The following is a 27,635-nucleotide window of genomic DNA, read 5'->3' on the forward strand; positions in this document are numbered from 1 at the left end:
CAGAACACTCGCTCTCGCTGCGTGACGTCGCTGGAGCCGCGTGGCCCCGCCCACAAGCGCCCGTTCGGTGTGTTTATTCAAATTGCGCGCTTCCGCGAGAAAGAGGCTGCTCGTGCCCGGGCCGAAAGCCAAGGTCGTTCTCGAGAATACTTAACAGAATTAGTTAATAGATTAGTTCGAAATTTCTTAGCTGTGAAACAAGTGGCAATATATATATATTCACGAGAATGGCGGTCTCAAACCGTGATATCACGGAGCTCTACTAAGTTATATTAAAAACAGGAAGTTGTAAGCTCAAAAAACCTTTAATTTTTTTTGTATTGTGACATAGCTACTTTTCTTATTTTTGGAAGCCACTGTCTCACGGAGAGAGCTTTTTGTATCGGAAATAATGAGAAATGTCCTGAAACAGCATTAAAGTTTTTGCTGCTCGGCTCTTAGCAAAAGGCAAAAAAATGTCTGCCAGTGAAAGGATTGCTGGCTGGACAAGCAGTTTAAAAAAGCAGTCGCCTCATAGTTCCATTTACAAAGAATCTGTTGAAGGAAGGTCTCTTAGTTCTCATAAACACTTTGCGCCCTCAAAGCCAACCCTGTACATGATGAATTTATAAGTGAGGCACCTTGCCAGAATCCTTGGGCGGCTTGAGCAAATGTCATCATTGGCATGAGCTTTGTCCCTTTATTAAGGAAGAGCAGGTTAGAATACAGAGAATAGGAAGTTTGCAGAAGTGTTCGCAGAGCCTTGTGCAACATGGTTTGCACATTAGGACCCATTTTTAGTATGTGAATGCATGTTTGCACATTTGGAATTTAAGGGTGAGGCTAGATGCAATCGAGGAAGGAAATGCATGTTGTTCCGGGCAGCAGATCCTGGAAAAAGTACTTTTGTTTTATGATCATGTAATAATATAGTATGAGGTTATTCATGGTTTCAGGACAACTATCTTCTTGATAGCTTGGGAGGGGAAAAAAAAAGAGTATCATTAAATATTCAAGAGAATTCAGAGGTATCCCTGCTCAAACAGGGTGTGGGTTTTATGTCTGCTGACTAAAAGGTTTACACTGAAGACAAAAAATAGTTCACTGGAACCCGCAATTCCACAAGAAGATGTTTGGCAATGGAGAAATTTGTCTTATCATCTTCTCCCACACATCCTGCAAAATATAAATTTAATTAGCTCAGCGAACAAGCAAATGTCACCAGCCGGGCTGCTAAAAATCTTCAGCATAATGCAGAAGATGATTCTGCTTCCAGTGACTATTTAAATCATTCAAGTTTATTTGACGGTGTACTTCAGTTGCCGTCTTGCGCGTTTTACATACTTTTGTGTAATCGACATCTCATTTTCAGTTATCTCCCAACCGAAACTTGTTTGCGGTTGATCAACCTGATTAAATATGTAAAAAAAAACATTTATTCAACTACTTTGGCATCTTCGCTGCATTTAATATAAAAACATGGTCTATTTCACGGCAAGATCTGTAGTTGTCTTAATAGAGTGGACCGGCTTCTTATGAACTTAATGAGACCAAGAATTGGGTCATTACTCAAAAAGTCTGTTAGCCAAATATGACATGGAGCAAGCCAGGGGCTTGTATAATTCTGTTCTAATTCTACATGCAGCTATTCATGTAATACGTGCCAGTAAGAACAGTGGTACTGGACTAAGGGACTGTACTTATAGAATCGCGTGTCTGAACGTGTATGTCTCTGCAGGGAAATGTACTGTTATTACTCAGACTTCTAGGTTCTTTTGGAGAAAAGTGTCTGCTAAATGAACAAATATAAATGTTAGAAACCTGACATATATATTTCAGATGGGACCACAGCAGCAATGTCTTTCTCTTATCCCCCACTGAGCAGCTCATGGAAGCCAGGGTCGCAGACAGACTCCTGCAAGAATCCCCTGGCTGTGTATTTATGACCAATTGTAAATAAGAAAGTAAAGAACCCTGGTCAGAACTAGGGCAGGGTTTTGACAAACTAAAGGCAGCACAATATTCATGATCACTCTCTGTAAAGCGCACTGGGTGAAGCTATGGTGAACGGTTTGAATTGTATATTCTCGACCTGAAAAAAATAAATCAAGTACTTCTCTCAAAAGTTTGTCATGGTGTAAAGACTGATACTCAAAAGTGCATAAGTCTGAGATTAAGTCCACTGTACTAGAAATAAATATGACTGAAGCCACTGACATGTAAAGAAGCAGTTGTTATAAAATGAGCAGTGAACTTTTTCAGTTGGACCTTGCTCTCCTCTCAGCCTCTGCAATTGTCACACATCACTGTTTCCACCTAGTAGGATTTTTACTGGAAAAACACTTCACATCTTGTAATGTTCTGCCTTCCACACACACTTTTTAAAAATCCCAAAAAAGGTTGTGGCCAGCTGTGACATTTCCTGGATTTAATTTCACTGTTCCACTGCAACTTTTTTTTAGCTGAATGAATCATTTTTTTCTATCTAAGATCATCAGCTAAGTAAAGAGCATGGGAACATGAACAAGTAGATTAATATACACCCCTTTCAATATAAAAAGTTCCCCATGGCAAGAAACTCCCCTAAAGTCCTCTAATGTTTACAGCTGGTGGTTAAGAGTGTTTCACAGCATGTTTTCTCTGTCGGAGTGCATGTGTGTACATGGATCTGAAATCACTAAGAGGCACTTGTCAGAGTAATTGCTGTATTTTACATGTCTGCATACAGAGCTTCACAGCCAATCTTCCATTTTCTCCTTAAGAGCGACAATGGCATGTCCAAAGGAGTGAGAAATAAAAAGTAAAAGATAAACCCATGGCACTTATCAGTACTGATCCACTGAGTGAAAAAGAACCAATTTCACAAACAAGATTCTCTCCTGTTAAGTTTTCCATTTCCTTGTAACAGTCTTCCATCTGTTTTCAACTTCATCCTTATATTACCGTTTCCTAAATGTTATAACAACATCAAAGTAAATCAACAAATAAAATGCAGATAATGTTTTACAGTCACTTCTAATATAAAAACTTGACTGTTTTTGACCATAACTGGTGAAAGGCCATTGCCTTCATTTGTGCGCAATTATACAAGCCCCTGGCTTATAATTCTCTCTCTGCTACTGGGAACAAGCTGGGAGGAAGGAGGAAAATGTGAAAATAAAAATAAAGAAGGCCAATATGCTTGCCAAGAGTGGTCTGTATCAGCTCATTTTTTGTTTCAAGTGGGGGGGGGGAAATAGATTAGTGGAGAAAGCAGATAGGGCACAGGACAGGTGATCAGTGTCCCTAAGAGAGATGGCTGTGTTTGCATCTACAAGTTGGGTTCTGGTCTCTCAGCAAAGCTCTAGTCCTGCCCTTTCTTTCCCTCGATTCCCTTCATCCTGCAGGCTCAGGAACGGCTGCGGTCCTCCTGAGCTCCCACCAACATCTTGCTGTAGAGCTTCTGCTGCTCTTCCTTGAAGGTATCCTTCACCTTTGCACGCTTCAAGCCACCATCCCTGCAGCAGGGCACATGCAGTGACGCAAAGTAGACAAGTAAGAAGGTGGAGGACAAACACAGGAGATGGTGCTGTGAATTAGAGGGTATACCCTATAACAACTCTAAACCACTCTGGATGAAGGTATCTTTCAAAACAGTAAGCAAATACACAAAGGCTAACTGCCAAACACGACTGTGGTGCGAAGTCTCATGCTGGGTGATGATGATGCAGATGATGAAATGCACAAAAATATTCCCTTGTCCAACTCACCAAAGCAGGTCTACAAGTCCTCCCTGTCTGGCAATGGCAGCCTTCACACGGTTGGCAAACTGGACTGCATCCTCTCCTTCCTGCACAGAGGACATCCATCACAGCAAACAGAAAAACACTTAAAATTCAAAAGAGTTTTTGAATGCCTAAAGTCACAGAATTTTGTTCAAGAGACTACAGGTTTGTTGTATGTAAATCTGAAAATGTAGCACAGGAATAACAGAAAACTTGAAAAACAACACTTAGAAAGTCGGCATTTGGTGCATAATCAAACAACGATAGAGGACCTTTCAACAAACACTCAAGATCGTGCACTTAAAGTGATACAAACAGTTCTATTTCCGAACTGGTTCCATTTCCAAATCTGTCCACAGTAGGGCTTTTCTGAGAGGTCTTTGTGTGTGTGCGCATGTGAAAGAGAGAGCAAAAGAGACACAGAAAGAACAGAGGTTGTAACATGAAATGCACATTAGATATGTCTGTTTGGAAACATGGACCAACATATTAAAATCTGTTGTTCTTCATTAAAATTCTGATTAAAAAGGGATACAATCCAACTGTAATGTTCCATGGTTTACTTTTCCAGGCAATTAACTGAAGGTGCGAGTGGCTCAGCAAAGTAGATGGAGGTCGTCTTGGTGTTTCTCAAAACAAACCTCTGCCCGCAGGTCCGCAAACCAAAGCACATGTTTTGGGGACTGAGGTCTGTTTGCTTTTTCCCCGTTATTCCAGAACTGAGCATTGTCTGGACTGCAGTACAATTCTAAACTGTCCTTTTACATTTTAACATTTTTCTTAACTTAGAGCTAAATTAAAACTAAACTGACAGAAAATAAAAATGCATACTCCTGTCTGATTCTGCTGTCACTCATGAACACCAAGTTTACCTTACAATATTTAAGGATGTTTACCCAGATGTTTAAGAAATTAATGTTAAAGATAAATACAAAAAAGTACTTTTAATGTGTACAACAAAACTATTATTAGGCTCACTTCCTGCTGTCATAAAATGCCTTTCTCTCACAAGAAGTCCTTATAGTTGAAAAACTGATATTAAAGTTTCAAAGTTAATATTAAGTACTCAGAATCTATTACACAGGCAAGTTCATTTTTATTACAAATAAACTGAATTTTGCATTTTAGTTTCGTAACAGGCCAAAACTTGCATTTCCCTACTGTTGCTTAAATGAGGAGTTAAAGTAGATAAACTTTCCATTATACATCTTTATCTATAATCTTACAGTTAATGCTAAGAGACCTCTCAGTCAGGTCCAGTGCAAGCCGCCCCCATATAACAGGAGTTTACCTTGAGGACCTGCCCTAGCACTGACCCTGTCCATTGGTGAGCACTGATTTGGAAACTCTCTCGAGGCTGGGGAACATTTGCCTGCTCTCAAAACAAACATCAAGGAACCATTTGCATTCCTTTCAGCCCAGGTTGATTTTACAGGTAAATAGACGCCCCCCCATTTACCGTGGAAAGCACAACACTAACAAAAGCCATCGAGCACATGGAAAGAATATGACTGCACTCACAGACCCTCACTGAAACTGTATTTTATATTCAAAGCAGCATCTGGAATAATCATCATGACACACAGATGGGGGCTTGGTGCTGCGTCATTGTGGTGTGCATTTGTGGGCGTGTATTTGAGACAAGAGGAGGAACCACGATCACGCAAGGTGGCTGGTGCACTGCTACCCACCTCTCGGCGCATGGGAGGCAGGTACCACACGCTGCACACCACAGCCCAGCTGCTCATCATCCTCAGTAGGTAGTTGACCATCCCATACTTGCTGCTGTTCCAGAAGGCCTCAGCAAAGCGTGGGTCGTACTGTGTGCAGCAAAAACAGGGACACTCAGTTAGGACTGAGGGGTGTGTATGGGGTGACACAGTGCGGATACAGCGACCTTCTACCTTGATGGCAACAGGGTACACGGTGGTGCCAATCTCAAAGCTGCCCTTCTTGAACATCATTACGGAGGTGTTGTTAATGCAGGTGCCTGAGGAAAGGTGTCACACAACGCAGAATCTTCAGTGTTCAAAATCATTTTGTTCAGACACTCCCCAGATGAGGGCAATGTAAGTTTCTGAGAAAATGTCTGGTAGGACTGTGAACCACTGACAGAACTTACCCTCAGGGAAAATGAGAATAGGCAATTTAGTTTTGTCTTCTACATGGTCACTCAGTCTGCACAATAGGACACATAGAAATATATTTACAAACCGTCTTGTACAACAGCAACAAATGAGAGAAACACAGCTGAACTCATACATTTTAATGGACACACTATATAGCAACTGCAACCAAAATGCACCCATTTCGGGTTTAGTTCTTCCTATGAAATCAATAAATTAGGCAAATTCCAGTTGTAAGTGGCTTCGATGTCTTATTTCCCAAAAATAGTTTAGCAAAATGTTGGCGCCCGAGGTTTGGGTCGGCCGGGCACTCGGCCCCGACCACCGCCCAAATCCCACTGGGAGGAGGCCTCGGGGCAGACCCAGGACACGTTGGAGAGACTATGTCTCCCGGCTGGCCTGGGAACGCCTTGGGGTTCCCCCAGAGGAACTGGAGGAGGTGTGCGGGGAGAGGGAAGTCTGGAGTACTCTGCTCGGACTGCTGCCCCCGCGACCCGGCCCCGGATAAAAGCGGAGGAAGATGGATGGATGGAGTTTAGCAAAATTGAATACTAAAATAAAAGGTATGTTTGCACATGACAACGATAATGGTAACACATTATATAATAAAAAAATATGTTTCTTGCTTGTCTTTAAATGTTACACTTTCATTCATTCATTTTCAATGACCGCTGCTCCTACGGAGGGCCATGGAGGTCTGGAGTCTAAGCATAGAGTGTGAAATGAGACACACCATAGACAGAAACATTTTTGATAATTTTTTGGTTCACAGATATCTACAATATAAAGAAAAAGTTCACAAGATTACGCCGTATGTCTTTCACTATACAAGCAGGCGTAATGTTACACCTTACATTACAGGCAGTGTGTAATGTTACCACAGCATGCAGTGATACCGTTTGGCCACAAGGTGACGGTCTTTGACTTCAGAGCGCTCAAACCAGATGTGTGGACATGCCTTGACCATAGCCCTCTGGATGACCCCCATCAGCCCTCCGTGAATTTGACCCACCTGGAATGACAGTTGATAAGCACATTGCCATAAATAATATAAACAAATAGACAAAACAACCCTTCCACAATGTACTTGTGAACATTAAGTTCCAGTGTCTCTGCTTATTATTGCAGTAGAACATCCAATATCTGAATGTCTACCATGCAATTATTCAAAACCCCCGCAAAGAACTTACAGGACTACACTCTTATTTGTGCACAATTACTACTGTTTGTCTCTTTCTGTTTATGTATATTAAAAAAAAAAAAAAAAAAAGTGATTTATAGTTGAAACCGTGTAGAACAATGAGGTAAATTTAAAATAAATATGAAATCTACACTTTCTTTAAAATGTTTTGGTTATTATTTAAAAATCATGTCCTAAATATTTTTCATAAGGCCTCATATTTCGAAACATTGTAGTAATAACCTTGCATATAATATTTAAATGTATGCCTAATTACACTTTTGTGTAAACTGGGTATTATCATGCATGCTAGATTATTTGAGTAATTGAACCAACCTTGGTCCCAATTAGTTTGGATAATCAACATTCTACTGTACTAATCATCATCATCATCATTATTAAAAGCACTTTATTACCTGAAAGCAGAATTAGTAACTGGCTCAAACATCAGCATTTGCTTTCTGCCATAAAAGAACGGAGTGTGCACTTAGGGAAGCAGCCTGCAGGCTGTCCAGCAGGGTTCTAAGCATAAAATACAAAGATCTCACCATAGCATAGCAGCCATCACTGGCCAGGATAATGACGTCAATAGGCGAGGTGTGGTTCGCGACACAAATTCCACCATTCTTGGGCTTATTTTCACTATACAAAGTGAAGGCATATATGCATAAAATTAGGAACATAAGCAATATTCAGCAGACTACCTGGCAGATCAGTAGACTCCACTGAAATTAACATTACGCGTAACACTCTGTACAGACTCAGGCCTGCAGCAAGATACTGTATTCAGGCCTCAGTCAAAATTTTCAATCTTTTAATGCCTCAGTAAACAGCTGCAGTAATAGTGCTTTAAACTGCTGCATCACAACAATGACTACAGATTTTTTTTTGCAGAACTCCCACAGAATTCAGAATATTGGCATTTTTAGGCACTGAAAGAAGCATTTAATCTTTTGTAAAATTCAAAAAGATAGACCACAATCATTCACATTTTACTTATTTTGAAAAGCTAGATATTTACCTTTCTTAAAGACATGACTTAAGCCTTTAATTTTTGAGATCTGGGTGTTCCTAGTAAAGCACAACCAAGGATAAAGGACAACCAAGGAGCAGCAGTGAAAAACCATACAGTACTAATTTAACTTTGAGAATGTTTACAGGTGGTTTCTGGTGTTCCTGACTATAATAATAAGATGAGGAGCATTACATACAGTATAATTACGGAATGAACTGGTCAACAGTCAGCATTGAACCGAAATTTGTGGAGACAATGTACACACACACACACACACACACTTTCAGAACCGCCTGTCCCATACGGGGTCGCGGGGAACCGGAGCCAACCCGGTAACACAGGGCGTAGGGGACACACCCAGGACGGGACGCCAGTCCGTCGCAAGGCACCCCAAGCAGGACTCGAACCCCAGACCCACCGGAGAGCAGGACTGCGGTCCAACCCACTGCGCCACCGCACCCCCTTCGGAGACAATGTATTTATATTTTAAAGTAGTTCTTTTTTAATGTACATCAAAATTAAGGTAACAATCTTTATCATATTTTTGTGTTTTAGCTATATCCAGATTTTTACAGAATCTACCAGAGAACACATCAAAGTAAATATATTACGGTTTTTTTTTTATTTAATCAATTAAATTAATTTTGATTGTTTTTATCACTTTCAATTTACAAGCTACAGACTTCCAGTCCCAGATGTGTCCCTAAACTGAGGAAATCGGCTGTGCCGTTAATGATGTTTATCTAATTCCATCACTTGCTTTCAGGAAGCAACTAAATAAATTTTTTTTTTTTTTTTTTTGAAAGACCCTATGCTTTTTACTTAATCTTTTTACTCTAGATACAAATGCTGCAAACTGCTACAATTCTGCCAATAAAAATTATTTGACAACCTTTCTTTAAAGGTGAATTGACAATGTTACCTGCTATTGCTTCAGTGACTGACCTGTTGTGGTAGGTGATAATGGCAGTGAGGGCTCGCACACATATCCGGTAACACATAAGATGAACCTTCTCACTGAGGAAGTTCTTTGTCCTCAAGAAGGAGAAAAAGAATAAAAGTCACACAAGAGTTATAAGATAAGAAAACGTTAGACAGCTGCCGAAGGCAACTTACCTCCCACTGGGCAACAAACCCACAATGCTGGTAAGGACCACAAGGAGACCCACACCGGTGAAGGCCAGTGTTACCCTGAAAGGAAAAAGATACAACACGTGCCTTATGGAGACAATGCAGGAAAACTAAACAATGCCATGAATAATGGTCAGCTTGAGTTGCCCTTGCAAAGGACTCAAATCCTCAAAGCAGCCACAGTACAGGCAGTCAAATCAACAGGAATAAAATTATGCATCATTCCTAAAATTTGAACTCTGATGTCAAAATATCATCAGACTTTTTTTGGTATTAAGTAGAATAACCATTTGTGTGAACTGGACAGGAGAGTTTTCTTTCTTGAGACAATCTTGTGTTTCTGATCTACCTTCTGTCATGCTGGTAGAAGCAGAAGGGTATGGGGTCCAGGTTTTAATATGTATTTAAAGCTCGAAACAGTTCAGCTGCAGACATTCACCATTCCATTTAGCTGTACCTGCATTAGGCAGGGGCTCCAAGGAATGTGGGTTAACAAAGGATGCTTCTCTGGCCTAATCCTAACTAATCCCCAGATGGTTTCAACTTGTGGATATTCAACAGAGCTGCACATTGGCTCCAGCCACAGCAAGAAAGGTTAGCATTTCAGGAAGACGAAGGGACAGCTTTCGGTGTGCTCAGTCTAAAGGTGAGGAGGTCAAGGCTGCTATAGACAGACCACTCTGTCTAACCATGTGAAGAACATCTCCAGAATAACTGACTCCTATGTTTAACCATCTCATCACCTTATATGTACTGGCAATCCAATTTTTGCACTGATCTCTGTGCTTTTTCAGTGAAACTCCCAGTAATGAACACACAGTGCTGCAGCAAACAACCATCAAAACCATCGGTAACAAACGGGAAAAGTGTGTACATACAAGAGCGCATGCATAGCAGAAAAATTAAATATACACAGATCAAGTACAACATGCTGACACAAGATGACAAATTAAAACTGTCTACTTTCAGGGGCTCTTTCATGAAAAACAAGGTTTAGGATTGAAATGACTCCAACTGACAAATGGTTCCAAACGTGTGCAATTCATCTGTTAAATTGGTAGATATAGTATGCGTCAAAAGTTTGAGTACACTTGACAGAAAGAACTTTAACAATACTAATAATACAGTAATAATATTTTACATCATTTCAGTTGCCGTAAATATTTGGTAAGAATTTAAAAAAAAAAAACCAACACTGTCTTAATCTCAGGTTCCTCAGGACAGCCATGTTTTTGGTTACTCTGCTATGTACACATATCCTGTTACTACTTTTACATGTTGTCCATGTAGTCTCCTTCCACCACCCCCCCACAAATCAACCTTCATCCCTCTCCCTTTGATAAGGGCAATGGTGCTGTTCAACTTCAGTAACCGCACTGCTTTGAAACTGCCCCTCTGCCATGAACACTGAGCTACACTAACCTGAGTGGCAGCAGGAAGCCATAGCGGACGAGCACGCCCAACCCCCAAAGCACAGTGAGCCGCAGGCTGATGTGCTGGAAGTTGTAGTTGCTGCGTGTCAACAGGTTCCATGACTCCAGCTCTTCAGCAGAGAAACGCTTTGTCACCTCGTCGTCCATGATGCTTTCCACGCCACGCCGGCAGAAGTAGAAGATGTCTGACATCTCAAATTCCTGGGACGCAGCACCCAGGTCCCTGCTACTGCCACTCCGCCGGATCTCCTTGATCTCCTCCTCCAGCGACATGGGTTCCTTGGCAATAATGCCTACGGTGCCAAGTGGGGGACAGAGGAAAACTGAGACCTATATGTGCCTTCTCTCACTCCAGCTCACACAAAAACACACAAAAACACACAAAATAACAGCAATAACAATGGCTGTTTAAGGGAGTGACAAATTTCAGCTCAAAAATGATGAACAACTTAAAAAGTTAGATGTTTAAACATAACAGTATTGCATACAATGCAATTGTAACAGTGTACTGCTTTGAAGATTTGGTCCAAAATCAAAGACACAAGTATGGTGTTCTTATGTTAAATGTGTTGCTAGCAACCCAAAGAAAATCCCTAACAAAAAAAATGAAACTAAATGATGACATTTTCACAAAAGTTAGATCTCTGAGGAATGAAGAAAATTCTGTGTTGAAACCTATCTTGACAAGAAAAAATATGAAAAAGTAAAAAAAATAGCTAAGAGGTCAGTAAAGCCCTAAATCTCATAACTGGTGAGATATTACAGACTACAATTAATAACTGTATTGCTTTTTTGGAACCACTGAACCACCATGCAGCTATACTTGTTAGTTGTACGATTATTTTCCAAGACTGCAGGAAGCTGCAGCTTTTATTCCGTGTTACAACAGATCAGTTTCACAGAAGACTTGGTGGTGTCCAGAACTTTTGCTTTTCCTGAGGGAGACAAATCTCATAAAGACAAAGGTTCATACAGGGCCACGTACCATTGCTATAGGGCTTGTAGATGAGGTGGTTCTTCTCCTTGGCTCCCCTCTCTATTCTCAGAGTTGCCCACTATAACACAAAGAGGAAAGACGTGCATTTCAACACTTAGACCCAAAGCTTTCGTGGCTTTTTATCCCATGAAGTGGTTTTTAAAGATCACAACTCAGTTTGATGTCAGCATGAATTCTTTTCATGCTGACATCAGTCCGATTCTTTCCTTCCTTCTTGTTACTCAGGCTTATCAAAAAAAAAAAAACTAGCCCTGAGGAGACTGTGGATGATTCTAAGAGTGTGTACAGTTGGCTATGTTTACTGCAGCTGGGTGAGATGCACCATACGTCCACTATACAAAACGGTAAGTGAAATTGCAAAACGAATTACCCAAAAAAGCGGGCTGCCATGACCTATTTGCTCGCTTGGGGCAGCAGGTCAGGGTTGTTGCATTAGTGTACATTAAGTCCAGAAGTCCAAGTAAAAGGCCACCAATTTTGCAGTAGCCAAGCTGCGCAACTCTGCTGAGTTTCGGGCAAATCAAAATGTATAAGGAGAAGAGCCAGAAGAACGCTTCTGCCTTTGCCCTGCAGGAGTCGACTCTTCACCCAAGCGGATAAAGGGCTTTTATGTAACCATAGACAGCGTTGCATAACACCTTTCGCCAGCCATCTATCATCAGTAGATCAGTTGATAGGCTACACCCTAGTGCCCCATTCACAGCACTCCCTTGCCTTAAGCTTTCTGTTGGAGACATGGTGTGACTGCCACAAAACCTGTGGGGCAACGAAACACACTGGCTAATGGCAGAATCCCACAACACAGAAGTGTACCAGGGAGTGCACAGTAAGGATGCAGCACAGAGACTGGCAGCACAATGTACAGTGCATTCGCAGAACAGCGCTGTCTGTGCACTTCGTCGGCTGTGGGCTGTTCTCAAAGCAACGCTAATTCAGACACACGCTTCTTACCCCATTTCCCCTTGCAGTAGTATGCAGTGTGTGCTGGAGACACTTCATCTCAGACTTTCATACTATATCAGCACCTCAAAGAGGCAGAAATAAGCAATCTTGTACACAAATATTAAGGGAGGGGAGGAAAAGAACTGTGGCCTTATTTGTTATGGTGGGTCACGCAACATCTACTCATAATTACCAGTAACGTCTTGAGACATGGGCATAATCGCTCATCTCCACAGCACACATTCTGATCCAATTTGGCCTGCTAAAATCCTTTAACACATTCTTGGTGAAGTACCTCAATGAAGGGTACAGAAACAGGACCCTAGAAACTGAACCTGCAATCCCGTCATTCCAAGTTTCTGTACTGCCTGGGTACTGTGACTCGCTGGCTCTTTCTCACTCTGCCAGCCCTACTGAGAATTGCTGCATCACCAGACCAGAATGGAGCACTGCTCTGCTTCAATGGCCTCACTACCCTACCCTATCCTTTTCTAAAGAACTTCGGTGTTTCTATTCATAGTTTCCATTCTAGTCAGATCACAGCTCCCAAAGGCCCGGTCCACAGGCACCTGCTGACTACATCTTTAGCCTTCTTAGAAAAACTTGTGTTCAGACCAAACCAGACCCAGACCCTACTTCACACAGACACAAAGCTGTAACTTTTTGATAGCAGGACTCTGCAAAAACAACTAAGACATTTCACAAGTCAAAACTGTGGTTTCCTCTGCATAAGCAACACATTTCTTTTAGTTCAGCATATGCACAGCTTTTTTGTGACAGAAAATACCAATGAAACATGATATTAAAATTATTTTTCTTTTGTCAATTGTTTATACACTGTTTATAACTATAATTGTTTCCATTCGTGGGACATGCAAATCTTGGCCAAAACATGGTAGTTACAAAGCTAACAGAGACAGGCTCTTTACAGGTTGTTCTTTTTTCCCCTTTTACAGTGAAGTTGTCTACATGGGTACTAGCACCTTGTTGTTCACAAAAAAGCTAAAGATATGAACAATTATTTACTTGTAGCAAGTATGACTTTGTTAAAATGTAGTGTTTGCATACCCAGAGGGGCCTTTGGACTGTAGCTAATGTTTCCACTAGAGGCCCTTGGCACTTGTCTGGTCACATGCAGTACCCATGCCATCTCCTTCCCCACGTGCTTTAAAAGAAGCTGCTGAGCAGCCAGAGGCCACTACTGGGAACAGAGGAACAGGACCAAGTGACCTTCTCCAGTTTCAGCTGCTGCCACACAGCAGGCAAAGCACGTTGGGCCGAGGCCACGGCCATGGACTCTTGGACGGCTCTATAAAGGGGGACACAACAGCCCCCACCCCTACCCCGGTGTCTCTAAGGGCTCCTGGTGCCCTTCACAACTTATTTAGAACGAGTTTATCATCAAACTGAACTCTAAACTACGAGCTGAAGCTAGATGCTTCATGCACGCAGCGAACTGCTTTTAATTTCAGCAACTTCTGAACAAGGCCAAACTAAAGCCTGACTATTCAGATATCACGTGTAGTAATAACTAAAGAAAGAAAGACAAGCTCGTGCCTTTCTGCTCTCTTAAACATTAAATATTTTGGTCATGGAAACTACAGTGCAGCAATACACTTAAAATGAATTTGTTATTTAGTTCACTGTTTAAAGAACAAAATCTTAACTCCACTATCTGAAATAACAGTGGAAGGAAAGCCTCTACTGACCCTGCAAATCTGATTCTTTAAAGCGCTTCTTCGTCACCTCATTTGGGAGCAGGACTAAAGAGTGACAACTCAGAAGCTGGACTGCGTAATCCTCTCATCACAGGGCACCTCTGTGACAGTCTATGGCTTGTTGTTGGAGCTCCACTGCAGTAATTTCCCAGGGTCTGTGAACACAATGAGGCTCCTGGTAATGGAGCAGGAAGGAAGTAGGCCTCAAGTGTTTCAGTGCAGGCCACAAAGCCCTGTACCACCCACAGCATGGGCCAGCATCATCTGGTACAGCCAGTGACCTAAAGTAACCTTCAAAAGCCCAGAGCAGGGAACAGCTTGTTTACTTAAAGATGAACACTAAGCAACAGCACCACACGCTATGATGAAACTTTACTGGTGCAGAGAGTTTCCAAAACACACTTCATGTATAAAAGCTGAGCGCTCTTAGTCAATAGTGTCGATATATTTTTAAGGGAAACATGGTAAACTTTGTTCTGTGTTAATTAGTTACCAAGTTGTCGAGGGGTTGACAACTAATTCTAAAAGCGGCAGTATAATTGGTGCTGAACTTTGGCACACTCATTCAGTGCCACACTTCATAATAGAAACTCTGAAGGTGGTGTTGGCAGACTGCTGGGAGGGAACCATTGGGAGACTATTTTGAGAGAGAATTGAGGCAATGGAACATGATTCTCAAACGTTCTCAGATACTAGCGAGGGTCATCTTGGTACACATATTGGCAGCAGCAGACACAATGGGAATGTGGACACTGCTTACCCCAAATACTTTGAGCAACGTCTTCATGTAGAGACGGCGGATGCCGAAGGACACGCCAAAGATGGCAGGCACAATGATGAAGACCAGCAGCAGGGTAAACCACACAGTGAAGGAGATGCCCAAGAGCATGCAGAGCAGGTTATCAAAGGGGAGAAGGAACCAGCCCATTTTGGTAGAAGGTGGGAAGATAAGGCTTCTCCTTGACTATTTTTTTTTTTTTTTTTTTTTTTTAAATGTACTCCCAGCCTGTTTTCCTTCCTTCCTTGCCCTCTACAGCCTCAGTGTCCTTAACCTTATCTGGAACGGCACCTTCATAAAGATGTCTCAGAAACAAGGCTCCTCCTTCTGGAAGAGCAGAACTCAACTGTGGCAATGAACATTCTGAGAGTTCTTCCAAAAGCCACAAGTATCAGGTTGTCCCCCCCCCCCCACAGCAGCTGCTCCTTCCTTCCTTTATTTATACCGACCACATTCGTTTCTCCTCATGAAAGAACAAACCACGTCAAAACTTGTCTGGTCATCTTTGACAGATGTGAACAGAGGTACTTCAGTTAAGGCCAAGTCTTAACGGCAGGCTTTCTTCCCAGGGTTCGGTACAGTCTCATTTGTACCCATTAGTCATTTCAACTCCAGCAGGAGCATGCAAAACATCAAATCAGTCTGGAGAGAATGGATGAGGTGAAGAGAATCTCCCACGTCTTGCACTACCTGGAAAAGAAACACAAAGCACTGGATTACTTCAAACTCAGAAAGGAGACACTCCTGTGATTGCAAGAGGATATGTTTCTTTCTGTGGCCTCAGCAGAATGGGACACGCAGCAATGAGAAACCAGAGAGTATCAGACAGGAGGTTGTGTCTAGGAAGCTGCTCAACAATACAACGAAATGACAAGAGCTAGAGAAAGAAAGTATAATGGACCCTAAGGGAGCAGACTGTTAAAAACTATGACCAAGAGACCCACAAAGCTTCTATAAATTGGCATTGTATTGAACACACTACTTTTTTGAACAAACTATGATGCTTCCACAGACGGTGCTGAATTTTTCAATACCAAATCAGCAACGAGAGGAAGGAGAAGACTCACATGTCTCAGCTGGGATAAGGATACTGGACACGCAAACAATCTGGTTTAAATTTTCATTGAAAAAATCTGTTACAGGAGCTCACTGGCATATATGAAATCATTGCAAGTACAATTTAACTGGTCTGGAGGATTGACCTAACATTTGTGCAGTGCTGTGGCTAATCATAGCTACTCCAGCATATTCATTAACACAACAGGTAGTTGGCATATATAGAGATCGCATCTATTTTGATGACATAAAGGCTAAGAATAGGGCCTCCCCGCACAGTGCTGAGAGCCTGAGAAACAAGAACCAGCTGGCTAAGGATGGACAGTAACATCTTAAACAAAACAAAATATGATAAAAGGCAACAGTTCCTTAGTTCTTTAAGGAGCCCTCCCACAGTCCTCAGACTCACTACCCTCTTCTGTATATAGTGGGCAGGACATAGTTATAAGATATGGCTTCTGCGCATGCTTACAACTGTCACCACGCGCAGAAACTGCCCGAGTTAGTAACAAATTACTAAACAGCAAAAGCACAGCATCCTTTTGGCACAAATGGTTCACAAATACATGTCAATCAGAAACAGAAAACGCAGAAGGCAGATGATTGTGTAGCAGTTAGAGGCACCGCACCGGCACCTCGCAATCTGAAACGTAGTCCAGCCTGGGCACGGATCGCAATCAATCGCGGACTGATTCGATTCGTGCAGTTCAGTTCGTCCAAATTACTTGGCAAAGTATGTGGAAGAGGAGCACGGAGGTGTCCTACTCATTTTTCCTGCCATAACGTGTGAAGAAAGGTGACATTTTTCCAGCAAGAGTGAGAAATTTGACTTGAAAGAGAAACAACTGACTGAAAGACATCCCTTTCACTAGTTTGCTGCGCACACACACAGTGCAAAAGGACGAAACGGGGAAGGTTTAAGTGTGCGACACAAATCATTTGCAGAGACCACGTATGTTTCGTGTCTTTCTCGTAACGACGCCGGGGTTCGTGCGAAGGCCACGGTCCCCAGCAGACTGGGCACGAGTCCTCACAGAAATTTAATTTAGTACAGCACTTGACAACAGCAGTACGAACTGAGCAAGCAAAAATCCGCAAGGTTGCCTGAGTGAAAGCTCGTCACCGCCAGCCTACGACTACTAGACTAGTATAACGATGAAGTCTAGAGAAAAATCAAGTCGCGAGCTCAGCTGGTGGTGGGTGTCCTCGCGCTGGTGAATGAATCTCACTTAGCTTACCGAGCTAATCGAGAGAGACGTGACGTGTGGACAGCTGTCAACAAGAACTCGGATAAACGAATTCCCATTCGCGATTAAACAATTCGTTAAAAGCTAACAAAAAAAAAATTAGCGACGCACAGGTACGTCAATTGTAGTAGTAATCTGACGGGAACGGAAGGTGCGACGCGGTGTCGCTTCACACGCTGGCTCAGGTCGTGCTTCACTTCGGTCCGGAGCCGTTCGCGCGGCGTCTCCGTCCGAAAAAGCCCCTCTACACAGCAGCTAATTACGACCCGCCACGCGCACACACAGTCACCACATCCCGCTTACTGGCTAAACGGCCTCCTCGCGCTGTCTTTCCGCTACTTACGCGGTACGTGGCCCCGTCGCGAGCGCCAACGTGCCCAGCCTTTGTCTGCAACGCGGCCTCCGGTTCCGGCTCCGGCTTCGCCGCCGCTAACAGTGCTAATATCCGTACAAACAGGCGGGCGGGGGCGCGCGCGCTGTGCGTGAACACACAGACCCCCCCCCTTGCGATAGAGAGTACAGTAACACTTGACGGTGGGATTTTCGACTGAGCGGAACGAGCTCGTGGTGTCAGGAAGCGACTGGAGGTGCAGCGAGTCTACGAAATAAAAAAACTGAGCCTTACATAACTCAAACTCATCTATTTACACAGCTGACGACTTCAGGCATTCCTGCCTCGGACGTAGAGTCCCAGTTTATCGACGTTTGCACACGCATAATACCTCTTCACTTACTAAGTGCACTTTATAGTTTATTCGAAAGTACATGCTTATATCCATACAGAAAACAATTTTAAAACAACGTTAAGGTATCTATAATTCATTTTATTTAATTCATGGTTTTTGTGCAATTCCACGTGTAGCAGTATCTTCTTGATGTAAATTTGAGGCTCCATAAATAATGTACTGTATCCGAGGGCGTCGCTGCCCCCTAGTGTCAACACTGGGCGTTGCGATCTACGGTACAGAACCGCACTGCAAAGGAAAGAGGCACTTCAACGCAAAGATAGAAAATTCAACAATTTTTTTTTTCCCAGAAAAAATACTTTTCAGAAAACTGAACCAATCCAGCTGTAACATCAATTGAAAGAAAAAAAAAAAAGGGCTACATCTTTGATTTGAACGCAGCAGTTTCAATTTTGCATCAATTATACCATCAAAGGTTCCTGTCCTGCACCAATGAGAACAAGTGAGATGGGGGTCCATAGTGATGAAGCCCTTGCCCAGGGCTGAGGTCAGTGAAATTAAAAGAATGGCACTGGCATTAACAATACAGCTATATTCAAAGTGTGTGTCTTATACCTTATTTACATTTGCACCAGAGCTCGTTGTGCAGATTGCATTTTGAACCACCTCCACAGCATCCTTTTCACCGTCAAGTCAACAAACAGGGATTGTATATGGAGGCAAGGAGCTTGAGAACGTAGATCAAGGACGCTATGTGCAATGTTAGGCACTCATTTGTATACATCATCTTTCCCACAAGTAGTCTTACAGGCAAAAGGAACTAATTTTTTCCACTAGGAAGGAAGGAAAAAAGCCTGATCAAGGTTACACAATGCACATCTCCCTACCATACAAGACATCAACATGTCCTGCACATATAAAGCAATAAAAAAAACATTTGCACAATATTGTTAGCCCTAATTTAATTTTTAGATGAGTGCTGAGAGAGCTCCACTAAGCAATACGGCGATGTTTTACCACAATAGAAATTAAAGACACTGTTCATGTGACACTTATTGTGTCAGTCAGTATTATCTCAGCTGTCTGAATGCTCACCCCTTATGAAAAATGTAAAGCAGCAAATCACGTTCCCTTGTTTGAATTCTAGGAAGTCAAAGCACCCATAAAAATTGTGGTAGGAATTATACAGTGGGGGTTACTATGGGTCATCATGTCCAACCCCCACTGAGCAGCATGCACAGTGGTGCTCCAAATCTTCTCACACCCTGTTCTCCAGCAGGGCTTGAAAGTCTGGCGAACAGACCAGTTTGTGTTTGATATGGCCCAAAACAGTAAGGTCACCGATCCTGCCCTCTGTCGCCACAGCCACCAGCTCCTGAGGAAACATGAGCAAGTCCCACATCAGTTTTAGGTTTATAACAGACCTGCAAGTTATCAAAATGACAAATATTCAGTAAAGTTATTGGTTTTCCTTAAAAAAAAAAAAAAAAAAAAGAATTTCTACAACTGCATCTCAACAGAGATTATTCAAAGAACTCACCTGCAGAAAAGAGCAAGGCGTCCCCAGTGCAAGGTCCAGAGTGATCTGTCCCAGGATGAGCTGCACCCGGCCAGACTTCCGCACGAGCAGCCGGCCCACTAGGCCCTCGTGTAGGTCTTTCAGACAGCAGCTGTTGTCCTCCTGTTGATCCTCCTATGTGTACCAAGGTAGGAGGGGAGAAGAACATGTGCGTGCATGCTCCGAGTCATTCCCAAAAATTACACACCTACACATACAAAAACAAGGTATTGCAACAGGGTGGCTCTACCTACCTGACTGTTTTCAGTTTTCAAAAGCACTGACTGGCCATCTGCAGACTGCACCTCCGTCTTGACCGGCCTGCTTTCAATTGTGGGTGGCTGCCCTGGCAACGAATCTGGAAGTTGCACAAAGAGCAGTTCCTCCTCTTTGCATCGGCTGAAGGTATCCAGCAGCTCCGGCAGTGACTGGGGCTCTGGGAGCGGCGGGGGCTTAAAGGCGCGCTCCCCCGTCTTCGCTTCCTGCACACGGGCCGGCTCGTCTTTCACCGCATAAAGAGGTAGGTAGTGATGAGGGAGAGGTAAGCAGCCAAAGGACACAATGTCTCATATTACAAACAGGCACAACCATATCAGGTCAGTTAACTAACAAGAAGAAATTAAATATGTTCATTTCATAAAACTATCTTCTCAAACCTTATCATTTATAAGTCATTACTGCTGTTTATTACTATGAATATCATGCTGGGAAATTTTTCTTCTGGCAGAATACTTCTGAACACAGACTTTCAGTTCTCTTGCATCATTGTTTTTCATAACACACCTTTTATTCTGGTTGCTTCCTCATCCACTTCCATGCCCTCCACCTCCTCTTCCTTCTTTATGCCCTCCAGTTTAAGGCTCCGCTTCCGTGTGTCCTCGCTCAGCTCCTCCTTGAAGGTCCATCCAGACACAGCCAGGGGCAGCTGAACAGGACAACTTCTCATGTCACTGTGCAAGTGAGGGTCATCCAGGAACTGAGAAGTTTCATGGGGAGGGGAAAAAATAAGCAAAGTCTGAGGAATGCAAGAACCATGGCCAAAGGTACCTGTTGTCATCAATGAGCACAACCGGAACCATCAATGGATTTAAAATTGTTCTCTGAGGCTTCTTTCCTGTAGCTCTGAAGCACAGTTATAAAAACTGCAATAATTAGTAGTCTCGCTTCATAAATATGCAATGATTAGGGGCCATGTGAATTGAAAGGGAAAAACAAAAACCAAACACGTGTGTCATGAGGACCTCACATTGTCCCTCTCTAGCATGCGAAGTATCTCCTTGGTCTCCTCCTCAGTCTCCCGCTTCTCCTTCTTAATGTTGATGATGGGAGAAGGGCCCGTGTTGGGGGTCTCTCTCTCCCCATCCCACCCACCTGAGGGAAGCAACAGGGAATCCATGAGGTAAAGTCTGGCACACTGAGCTGTAGGCCCCATAGGAGCAAAAGTCATGATTTCAGGGGCCTGAAGGGTTAACTACACTGAAATGATAATTCAGTCAAGCTCGCTAGGTAACCCTACTATAAATATTTACATTTTTATTTCACAACACTAGTCTGAGGGCTTTAGACAAATTCCAAAGCAGACATTCTCAATTAATGTTATGCTGTTTATTTTTTTTTTATAAAAATATGGTTAAACTGATTCCCAGCAATAAAGGCAGGTTGGGATGCAGCCTGTCCCTCTTACTCCTTACCCCTTTTTTTCATCATCGCCTCTGCAGGTCCCTGTTCAAAAATGGAGTGCGACTGGATGACCTCAGGACGCCCCCTGCCACGGCCACGGCCATCTCGCTGACGGCCACGATCAGTCTCCTTTCTGTCCCGCCTCGGACCCGACTCTGTCTTTTGCCTGTGGAAGGAAAACCGATTCCGATTTTGCCCCATTCCTCCATACAAATGCGATTCATATCAAACTACTGGATTATTACTATAAGCTGATACCTTTCTCCCAGGCATCTTACAATGACAAGTTTTTATTGTACAGCTGGATCATTTTTACTGCAGTAATTGAGGGCAAGTATCTCAGTCAAGGCTGCAACACTGGGAGTGGGATTCGAACCCATAGTCCTTTGACTGCAAGGCAATGGCTCTAACAACTACACTTACCTACTGCTCCAAAGTCCCATTTATTCAACATGATTTAGGCGGTGGCCCTGTTCAAGATTACTTACAGTGATTTGCAGTATGATATGGGGAGAACACACCCTGCAGGTCATGCCCTGCTCACTGCACAAATGCTTTTGTCAGATAACCAGTTTGACTGTACACGCAAACACCTATCCAGCTTATAGGAAAAAATATCTTCAGCACTACAAGATAGTAGTACTAGGCATTGTACAAAAACTCAAGTTGCACTTAAAAAAAAAAAAAAAAAAATCACTTTCATAAGCTTTAAAAAAAAAAAAAAAAAATCACTTTCATAAGCTTTACAAAAAAAAAAAAAAAAAAATCACTTTCATAAGCTTTAAAAAAAAAAAAAAAGTAAAAAAAAACAAATAATTACTTACTCTTCCTTAATTTTTCGGCCAATGATGTTCGGGGTGAAGGTTTTCTGTACGAAAACAGAGGGGCGGTACGTTTACATTTATTCATTTAGCGGATGCTTTTCTCCAAAGCGACTGCATCTCATACAAAATACAGTGTGTACTTCACACTGGCAGAAAGAGACATGATTTAGATGCAGACGTGTGGTCCTTTGGGCAGTTTGTTTCTTTCCATATGAAATAGTGTTCATGACACAAGTAGCTGCATAAACTTTATCTGAATATCGACAATTCCTAATCATCTTCCTAGTAATTATACACACATACACACACACACACATATTTATGTTACATTACAGGTAGCACAGAGTGCAGTCAGTTAAAATCAGACCTGTATGTCTCTTTGGAGAAAATTCTGCTATACAAATAAATGTAAAAAAACAACACTAATGATCCAATGTAGGAGACACTGAGGGTAATCAGGTTTAGCACTTTCCCTGAAATGGTTCTGTAAAAATTACCCAGCTATGGGGGTGGATAACTAAGTTGCTTTTGGAGAGAATCCTCAGCTGAAAGAGTAAATGTGAATTTACAACTGCAATGCGAGAGGCAGCAAAGCGAGATGATGCTCTGTCTGTATGATACATCTCATCTCTCGTCCTTAGTTTGACTGGACGGTACAGCCACCCAGCTGCATCCCCACGAGGAGCTCAATGAACGAGACAGCAGGTCTCAGTCTGTGGGAGCCAGGGGGTCCGAGCCCATTCCGGGCCGGTGCCCACGCTGGCTAAAATCATGAGTGTATCCAAAGGAAGGATGCAGCCACGTTGCCCACTACGCGCGCGTGTGTGCGTGTGCGTGTGTGAAGGCTCACCTTCCGGACCCCCCCCAGGGTGAGGTCCCGCGATCGTATGGAGGGTAGGCGGCCAGGGGAGAGTGTGGCCGGCAGTCTGCGGCCCACCAGGTTGCCCACGGCCACGCCACCGGCACTGCCTGCTGCTGGGGTCGGGACACGGCCGGGCCGCCCAGCCTCTCCACCGCCTGGTGCTGCCATGATGGAGCCGTTCGACTCGGCAACACAGCTGAGCTGGATGAACACACACTCCCTCTTCGCTCCACACACACACACACACAAATCAAATCAGACCTATCCTCCTTCTCGTCACACACTCACACACACCCCTTGACTGTCGCACGGACGAGTCTGTCCACGCGAGTCGATGTTCGTCTTCTACCACTTAGTCTGGAGTTCGCCGCCCGCAACATCCGTTTCCTTGCGACACACACACAGTCACACACGCCGAACCGCAGCTCCACGTTCCCCCGCCGTTTCTTTCACATGGTTTCTCAGCGAAAAGCAGCACTCACGTCACATCATCATGTCATGGCCACGTGCCGAGACCGAACCGTTCCTTCCGGCAACGTCGTGACCCGAGTCACGTGTTCTCTCGTCACGGCGACGCCACCGACGCTCGTTTAACAAATACCTGGGAGCAGGTGGCAAGGAGCGGAAAGCTTTTGTGACTTTTTTAAAAAAATCTATAAAAAGCTGGCGGATGCCCCGTGTAAGGCGTGAAAAAAAATGTCTGTGTGATATTAATCCGGCCCCTGTTCGAGGATGGAGGCGTTCTGTTGGCGCTCCCCCTAGAGGTGCGACTGGGAACTGAGCTGTAAATCGTCGTAACGTCTGCTCGTATCTCGGGGAATTGCTGTCCGTCGCATCTGCTCAATGAGGAGGCGATGAGGCTCGATCCGATGGAGCTGTTATTCGCGTTGCGAGAGGAATGGAGCGCTCCTGTTGTCAGTGGAGCGTTTAGTACCGCTCCGATGGAACCACTCGGATCCGAATGTTTTATTATCCGAGTATCACACTTTGACAAGTTTTTTTTTTTTTTCTTCTGTGTATTGTACTGCAGCATTTAGTGGTTAGGAACATTTTCGCTCGTATAACCTTCCACGTTTATCCTACACAGGCAACACATGACTTCACTTGTGTTTTTTACGGCACTTTTTTTTTTACTGCAGGTCTGTTCCTTACTTTGTACCCGAGAGACCCGTCTTACAGTATATATTTATGCTGTTTTCTTGCAGATCTCTGTGAAGTTGTGTGTAAACCTTACGTGATGGAATGCACTGATCTGAATGGCCATTTTATGCCAGTCGTCGTGTATGGTATTGTTTTACCTGTTTCTCTTTATTAACAAATAAAGGAAAAATGCAATTGCCAAGGCCGAAAGGGTTTTGTATACACATATATATATATATTATATACAGGGAGCACAGAGTGGCACAGTGGGTTGGACCGGGTCCTGCTCTCCGGTGAGTCTGGGGTTCGAGTCCTGCTTGGGGTGCCTTGTGATGGACTGGTGTCCCGTCCTGGGTGTGTCCCCTCCCCCTCCGGCCTTACGCCCTGAGTTGCTGGGTTAGGCTCCGGTTCCCCGCGACCCTGTATGGGACAAGCAGTTCTAAAAGTGTGTGTGTGTGTGTGTATATTATATACCCAAGCCTATCCCAGAAACACAGGGTGCAAGGCTGGAGGGGGAGGGGACACACCCAGGATGAGACACCAGTCCATCACAAGGCACCCTAAACAGGACTCGAACCCCAGAGCAGGCACAGGCCAAACCGGCTGCACCACTACACCCCCCCCATTATTCATGTAATATACAAATGTAATATTTGTCCTTGCTGCCTGCTGTTCTAATAAATGCAGTCATGGTAACGACGCTCCTGTCTTCATTCTCCCATCAATGCCTACTGTTCCTGTATTATGGTATAAAATGATACTCTGTCAACAATGCAGACTTTTTAGATATTACAACAGGTCATTACAAAAGAGATGGTATGACAAAATGATTTTTTTTTAAAACCTTGCAATATTTTAGGCAGAATCAATGGAGTTATTTTTGGATGACTCAGTCAATCAAGGTATAAAATTACACACAATTGGTGGGAGATGCGCTGTTGCACGTCTCATTTTTGGGGGTCAGAGTTGCTGGGACATTTGTCTTACGTATTTAACACACATTTCTGAGAAGAGATCAGATTGTATCTGGAAGACAGACAGTTCAGGAGAGTTCGAGAAGTTTTTTTTTTTTTTTAATCAAAAAATTAAATCAAATTTGTGTTTATTAGGGCTTTAACATAGCTTCTCCATACAGGACAAAGAGACTTCCACAGCAAATAACTAATAAAAAATGGAACAAACAAATTTACTGACTTCACAGGAAAGCAATATTTCCCCATTTCCTGCATTAGGTACGGTTGCTCAAAGTTAATGGAATATCAAATGTTTGTTTCATAAATGCTTAATGCGTTGTGTGCTCACTTTCAGCGAGGTTGTGTGATCTGCCTGACTTTCGCTTGTCCATGAAGAGCATTTTCAGAACTCAGCGTTATCAAAATCGATTCCTCTCACCATTTCAGCTGGTCTCAGTACGACAGACAGAATCTTATTATTCACTTTGTTTGACAGTTTAATCAACCCACTTTATTCATGCTGCATTAGGCGTTTTAGATGAGAGACACTGTTTGCATGGGAATATATCTGATAAGAGTTTAATATTTAAAAGGAAGATTAGAAAGAGAACAGTTGGAGTATCGTGAGAAATTCATTTGTTCAATATCAGTAACTGTTCGTTCTATTTCCAGGGTCGCAGTGGTCTGGACCCTGTTTTGGAGATGCAGGATATGAGGCAGAATTCCGGTCCATCGCAGCGCAATCGCACACAAACTCATTCACTCGCATTTACGCACTCTATGGCAAGTTCAGAGTCACCAACTTGTCTGAAAGGTGTGTCTTGGGAAAAACCAAAGCACCTGGAGGAAATCGACAATGGGAGAACATTCAGACTCCACACACACCGGAGTCAGATTCAAACCCACATCTGAACAAACTGTTCTAAGAGGTGCAAGGCACCAGAGCTATCCATTCCATCCTTAATAAGAAATAATAAAAAATGTAAAGACCTAGTTTATGCAGCATTTCCATCTGCCTCAAAATTACTTTAGCAAGATATGCTGAAATAAACCAATTTTATCATCATGCTAATTCTGGTAATCCCAGATTATTGTATTGGGGTCTGTGAATCATCCACAGAACTGAGGGGACACATCCTGCACGGGACACCAGGCCACCGGTCTGCCGCAAGGCACAACAAGCAGGACTCGAGCCCTAGACCCGCCACACAGCGGGCCCCAGCCAAACGTGCTGCACCACCACGCCCCCGCAGGATCTGTACATTAAAGTTAAAATTTGTGTGTCTAATGTATAAAATATGAGGACGTTATTGAATGATCATTTAAGTGCATTCATTTAAGTGCATCATTGGTTCTATTACATTAAAAAAGGTACATTTAATATTGGAACCTGTCTATGCTCATAGTTTTTATTGTCAGTGTTAAGGGATGAATCTGTAGTGTAATGTATGTATTTGTTCATAGTTCATAGTTCTGTGTATGTATATTATAGTGTCCTATATCTGAAAAATTTAAATGAAGTGTCATTGAAATGGGTTTCTTACTAAGTCCTCTTCATCCTTACAACTTAATCCTCTTCATCCATGGTATTTACACCCTTGGCTTTGTTCAGACCTGGTAGAAAAAGAATCCATCTTTACTAGAATTTTCAGAATTAGACTCTAAGACGAAATCAATCAACTGATTGCAACAGAACAACTTTACTCGCGACTGTGTACTATACTGAAAACACCAATAAACGGATCACTTTGTTCTGACCCTATGGACTCTGATTGTTCTTCCATCTTGGGTTATATTGACGCTGCCTACTAAATACATGGACATTGATCGTTTTCCCACAAGTGTTAATATATGGTTCAGTTTCATTAAGTAGGTGGCCCCAGTTTCTACATTTCTTCATAAAGTGGACAATGATCATTCTTCGTTGATGTTCAAATACATCTTCAGTTTCACTTTGAAAGGAACCTTTGAAGAAACACCTTTTCCTGCCCTTATTCCAAACATATGTATTTCATGGCCTTCGGAAGACAGGTGATGTCTTTTTAACAGCAGCGAGAGGAGATGTGGGGAATGTGAGCCACAGCAGCAACTTTCTTACAAGGCTTCCCAAAGCATGGGTTTGAGAACCATGTCTCTGTTCATTCTAGATGAATGCAAAAACATGCAGTGACCACTGCAGACAGTAAAATCTAAGGAGGAGTTAGAAATTAGGAGTTAGGAGTTGGGGTTAGGGTTAGGGTAGGGTTAGGAAGGGTTAGGGTTAGGAAGTCTGTGTTTGTGGAGAACTGCACCTTGACCTCAGGAATGTGTTTGATGCACTTCTGCAGTTTGCAGCTCCATGTTTAATTTCCTCTTTGCAATTTATTCGTATAATTTACTACTGTATGACTCACTGCTACATTACTGCAGTGACATGCCAGTTAGGCTGACCTATTTATTGCTAATCACTTTTCCTTTGAAAGTGTTGCGCTCCACCATTGAGTACCATTGGCATCAGTAAGAGATAATAACCTCATTCAGGTGTAAAGCAGAATGAAAAAGCCTTTTCGTTGTAATCAGACCAGAA

General features: G+C 42.9%; 2 protein-coding genes across 4 annotated transcripts; both read right to left on the bottom strand.

Annotated features, from left to right (window-relative positions):
• Positions 1 to 954: 954 nt before the first annotated feature.
• Positions 955 to 18,030, bottom strand: LOC108929533 (glycerol-3-phosphate acyltransferase 4). Of its 3 annotated transcripts, none has more exons than XM_018744132.2 (13): positions 17,710 to 18,030; positions 15,046 to 15,753; positions 11,614 to 11,683; positions 10,618 to 10,921; positions 9,181 to 9,255; positions 9,010 to 9,099; positions 7,598 to 7,691; positions 6,766 to 6,881; positions 5,866 to 5,921; positions 5,648 to 5,733; positions 5,435 to 5,563; positions 3,729 to 3,808; positions 958 to 3,476 (listed from the first exon to the last, which is right to left on the bottom strand). In XM_018744132.2, exons 2-13 carry the CDS (start codon positions 15,211 to 15,213, stop codon positions 3,368 to 3,370), a joined length of 1,377 nt encoding a protein of 458 aa, XP_018599648.1. In that variant the 5' UTR covers positions 15,214 to 15,753; positions 17,710 to 18,030; the 3' UTR covers positions 958 to 3,367. The 3 variants fall into 3 exon arrangements, with proteins under 3 accessions (XP_029112651.1, XP_018599648.1, XP_018599649.1); XM_018744133.2 differs by having other exon boundaries at positions 17,670 to 18,030; XM_029256818.1 differs by lacking the exons at positions 15,046 to 15,753; positions 17,710 to 18,030 and adding an exon at positions 14,277 to 15,036 and having other exon boundaries at positions 955 to 3,476.
• Positions 18,031 to 18,456: 426 nt separating this feature from the next.
• polr3d (polymerase (RNA) III (DNA directed) polypeptide D) lies at positions 18,457 to 23,499 on the bottom strand. Its single transcript, XM_018744015.2, has 8 exons — positions 22,965 to 23,499; positions 22,115 to 22,158; positions 21,302 to 21,456; positions 20,857 to 20,981; positions 20,394 to 20,586; positions 19,865 to 20,112; positions 19,593 to 19,745; positions 18,457 to 19,427 (listed from the first exon to the last, which is right to left on the bottom strand). Exons 1-8 carry the CDS (start codon positions 23,142 to 23,144, stop codon positions 19,311 to 19,313), a joined length of 1,215 nt encoding a protein of 404 aa, XP_018599531.1. The 5' UTR covers positions 23,145 to 23,499; the 3' UTR covers positions 18,457 to 19,310.
• Positions 23,500 to 27,635: the final 4,136 nt, after the last annotated feature.

The sequence above is a fragment of the Scleropages formosus genome, chromosome 12 (genome assembly GCF_900964775.1).
Source record: "Scleropages formosus chromosome 12, fSclFor1.1, whole genome shotgun sequence".
NCBI classification, from domain to species: Eukaryota; Metazoa; Chordata; class Actinopteri; order Osteoglossiformes; family Osteoglossidae; genus Scleropages; species Scleropages formosus.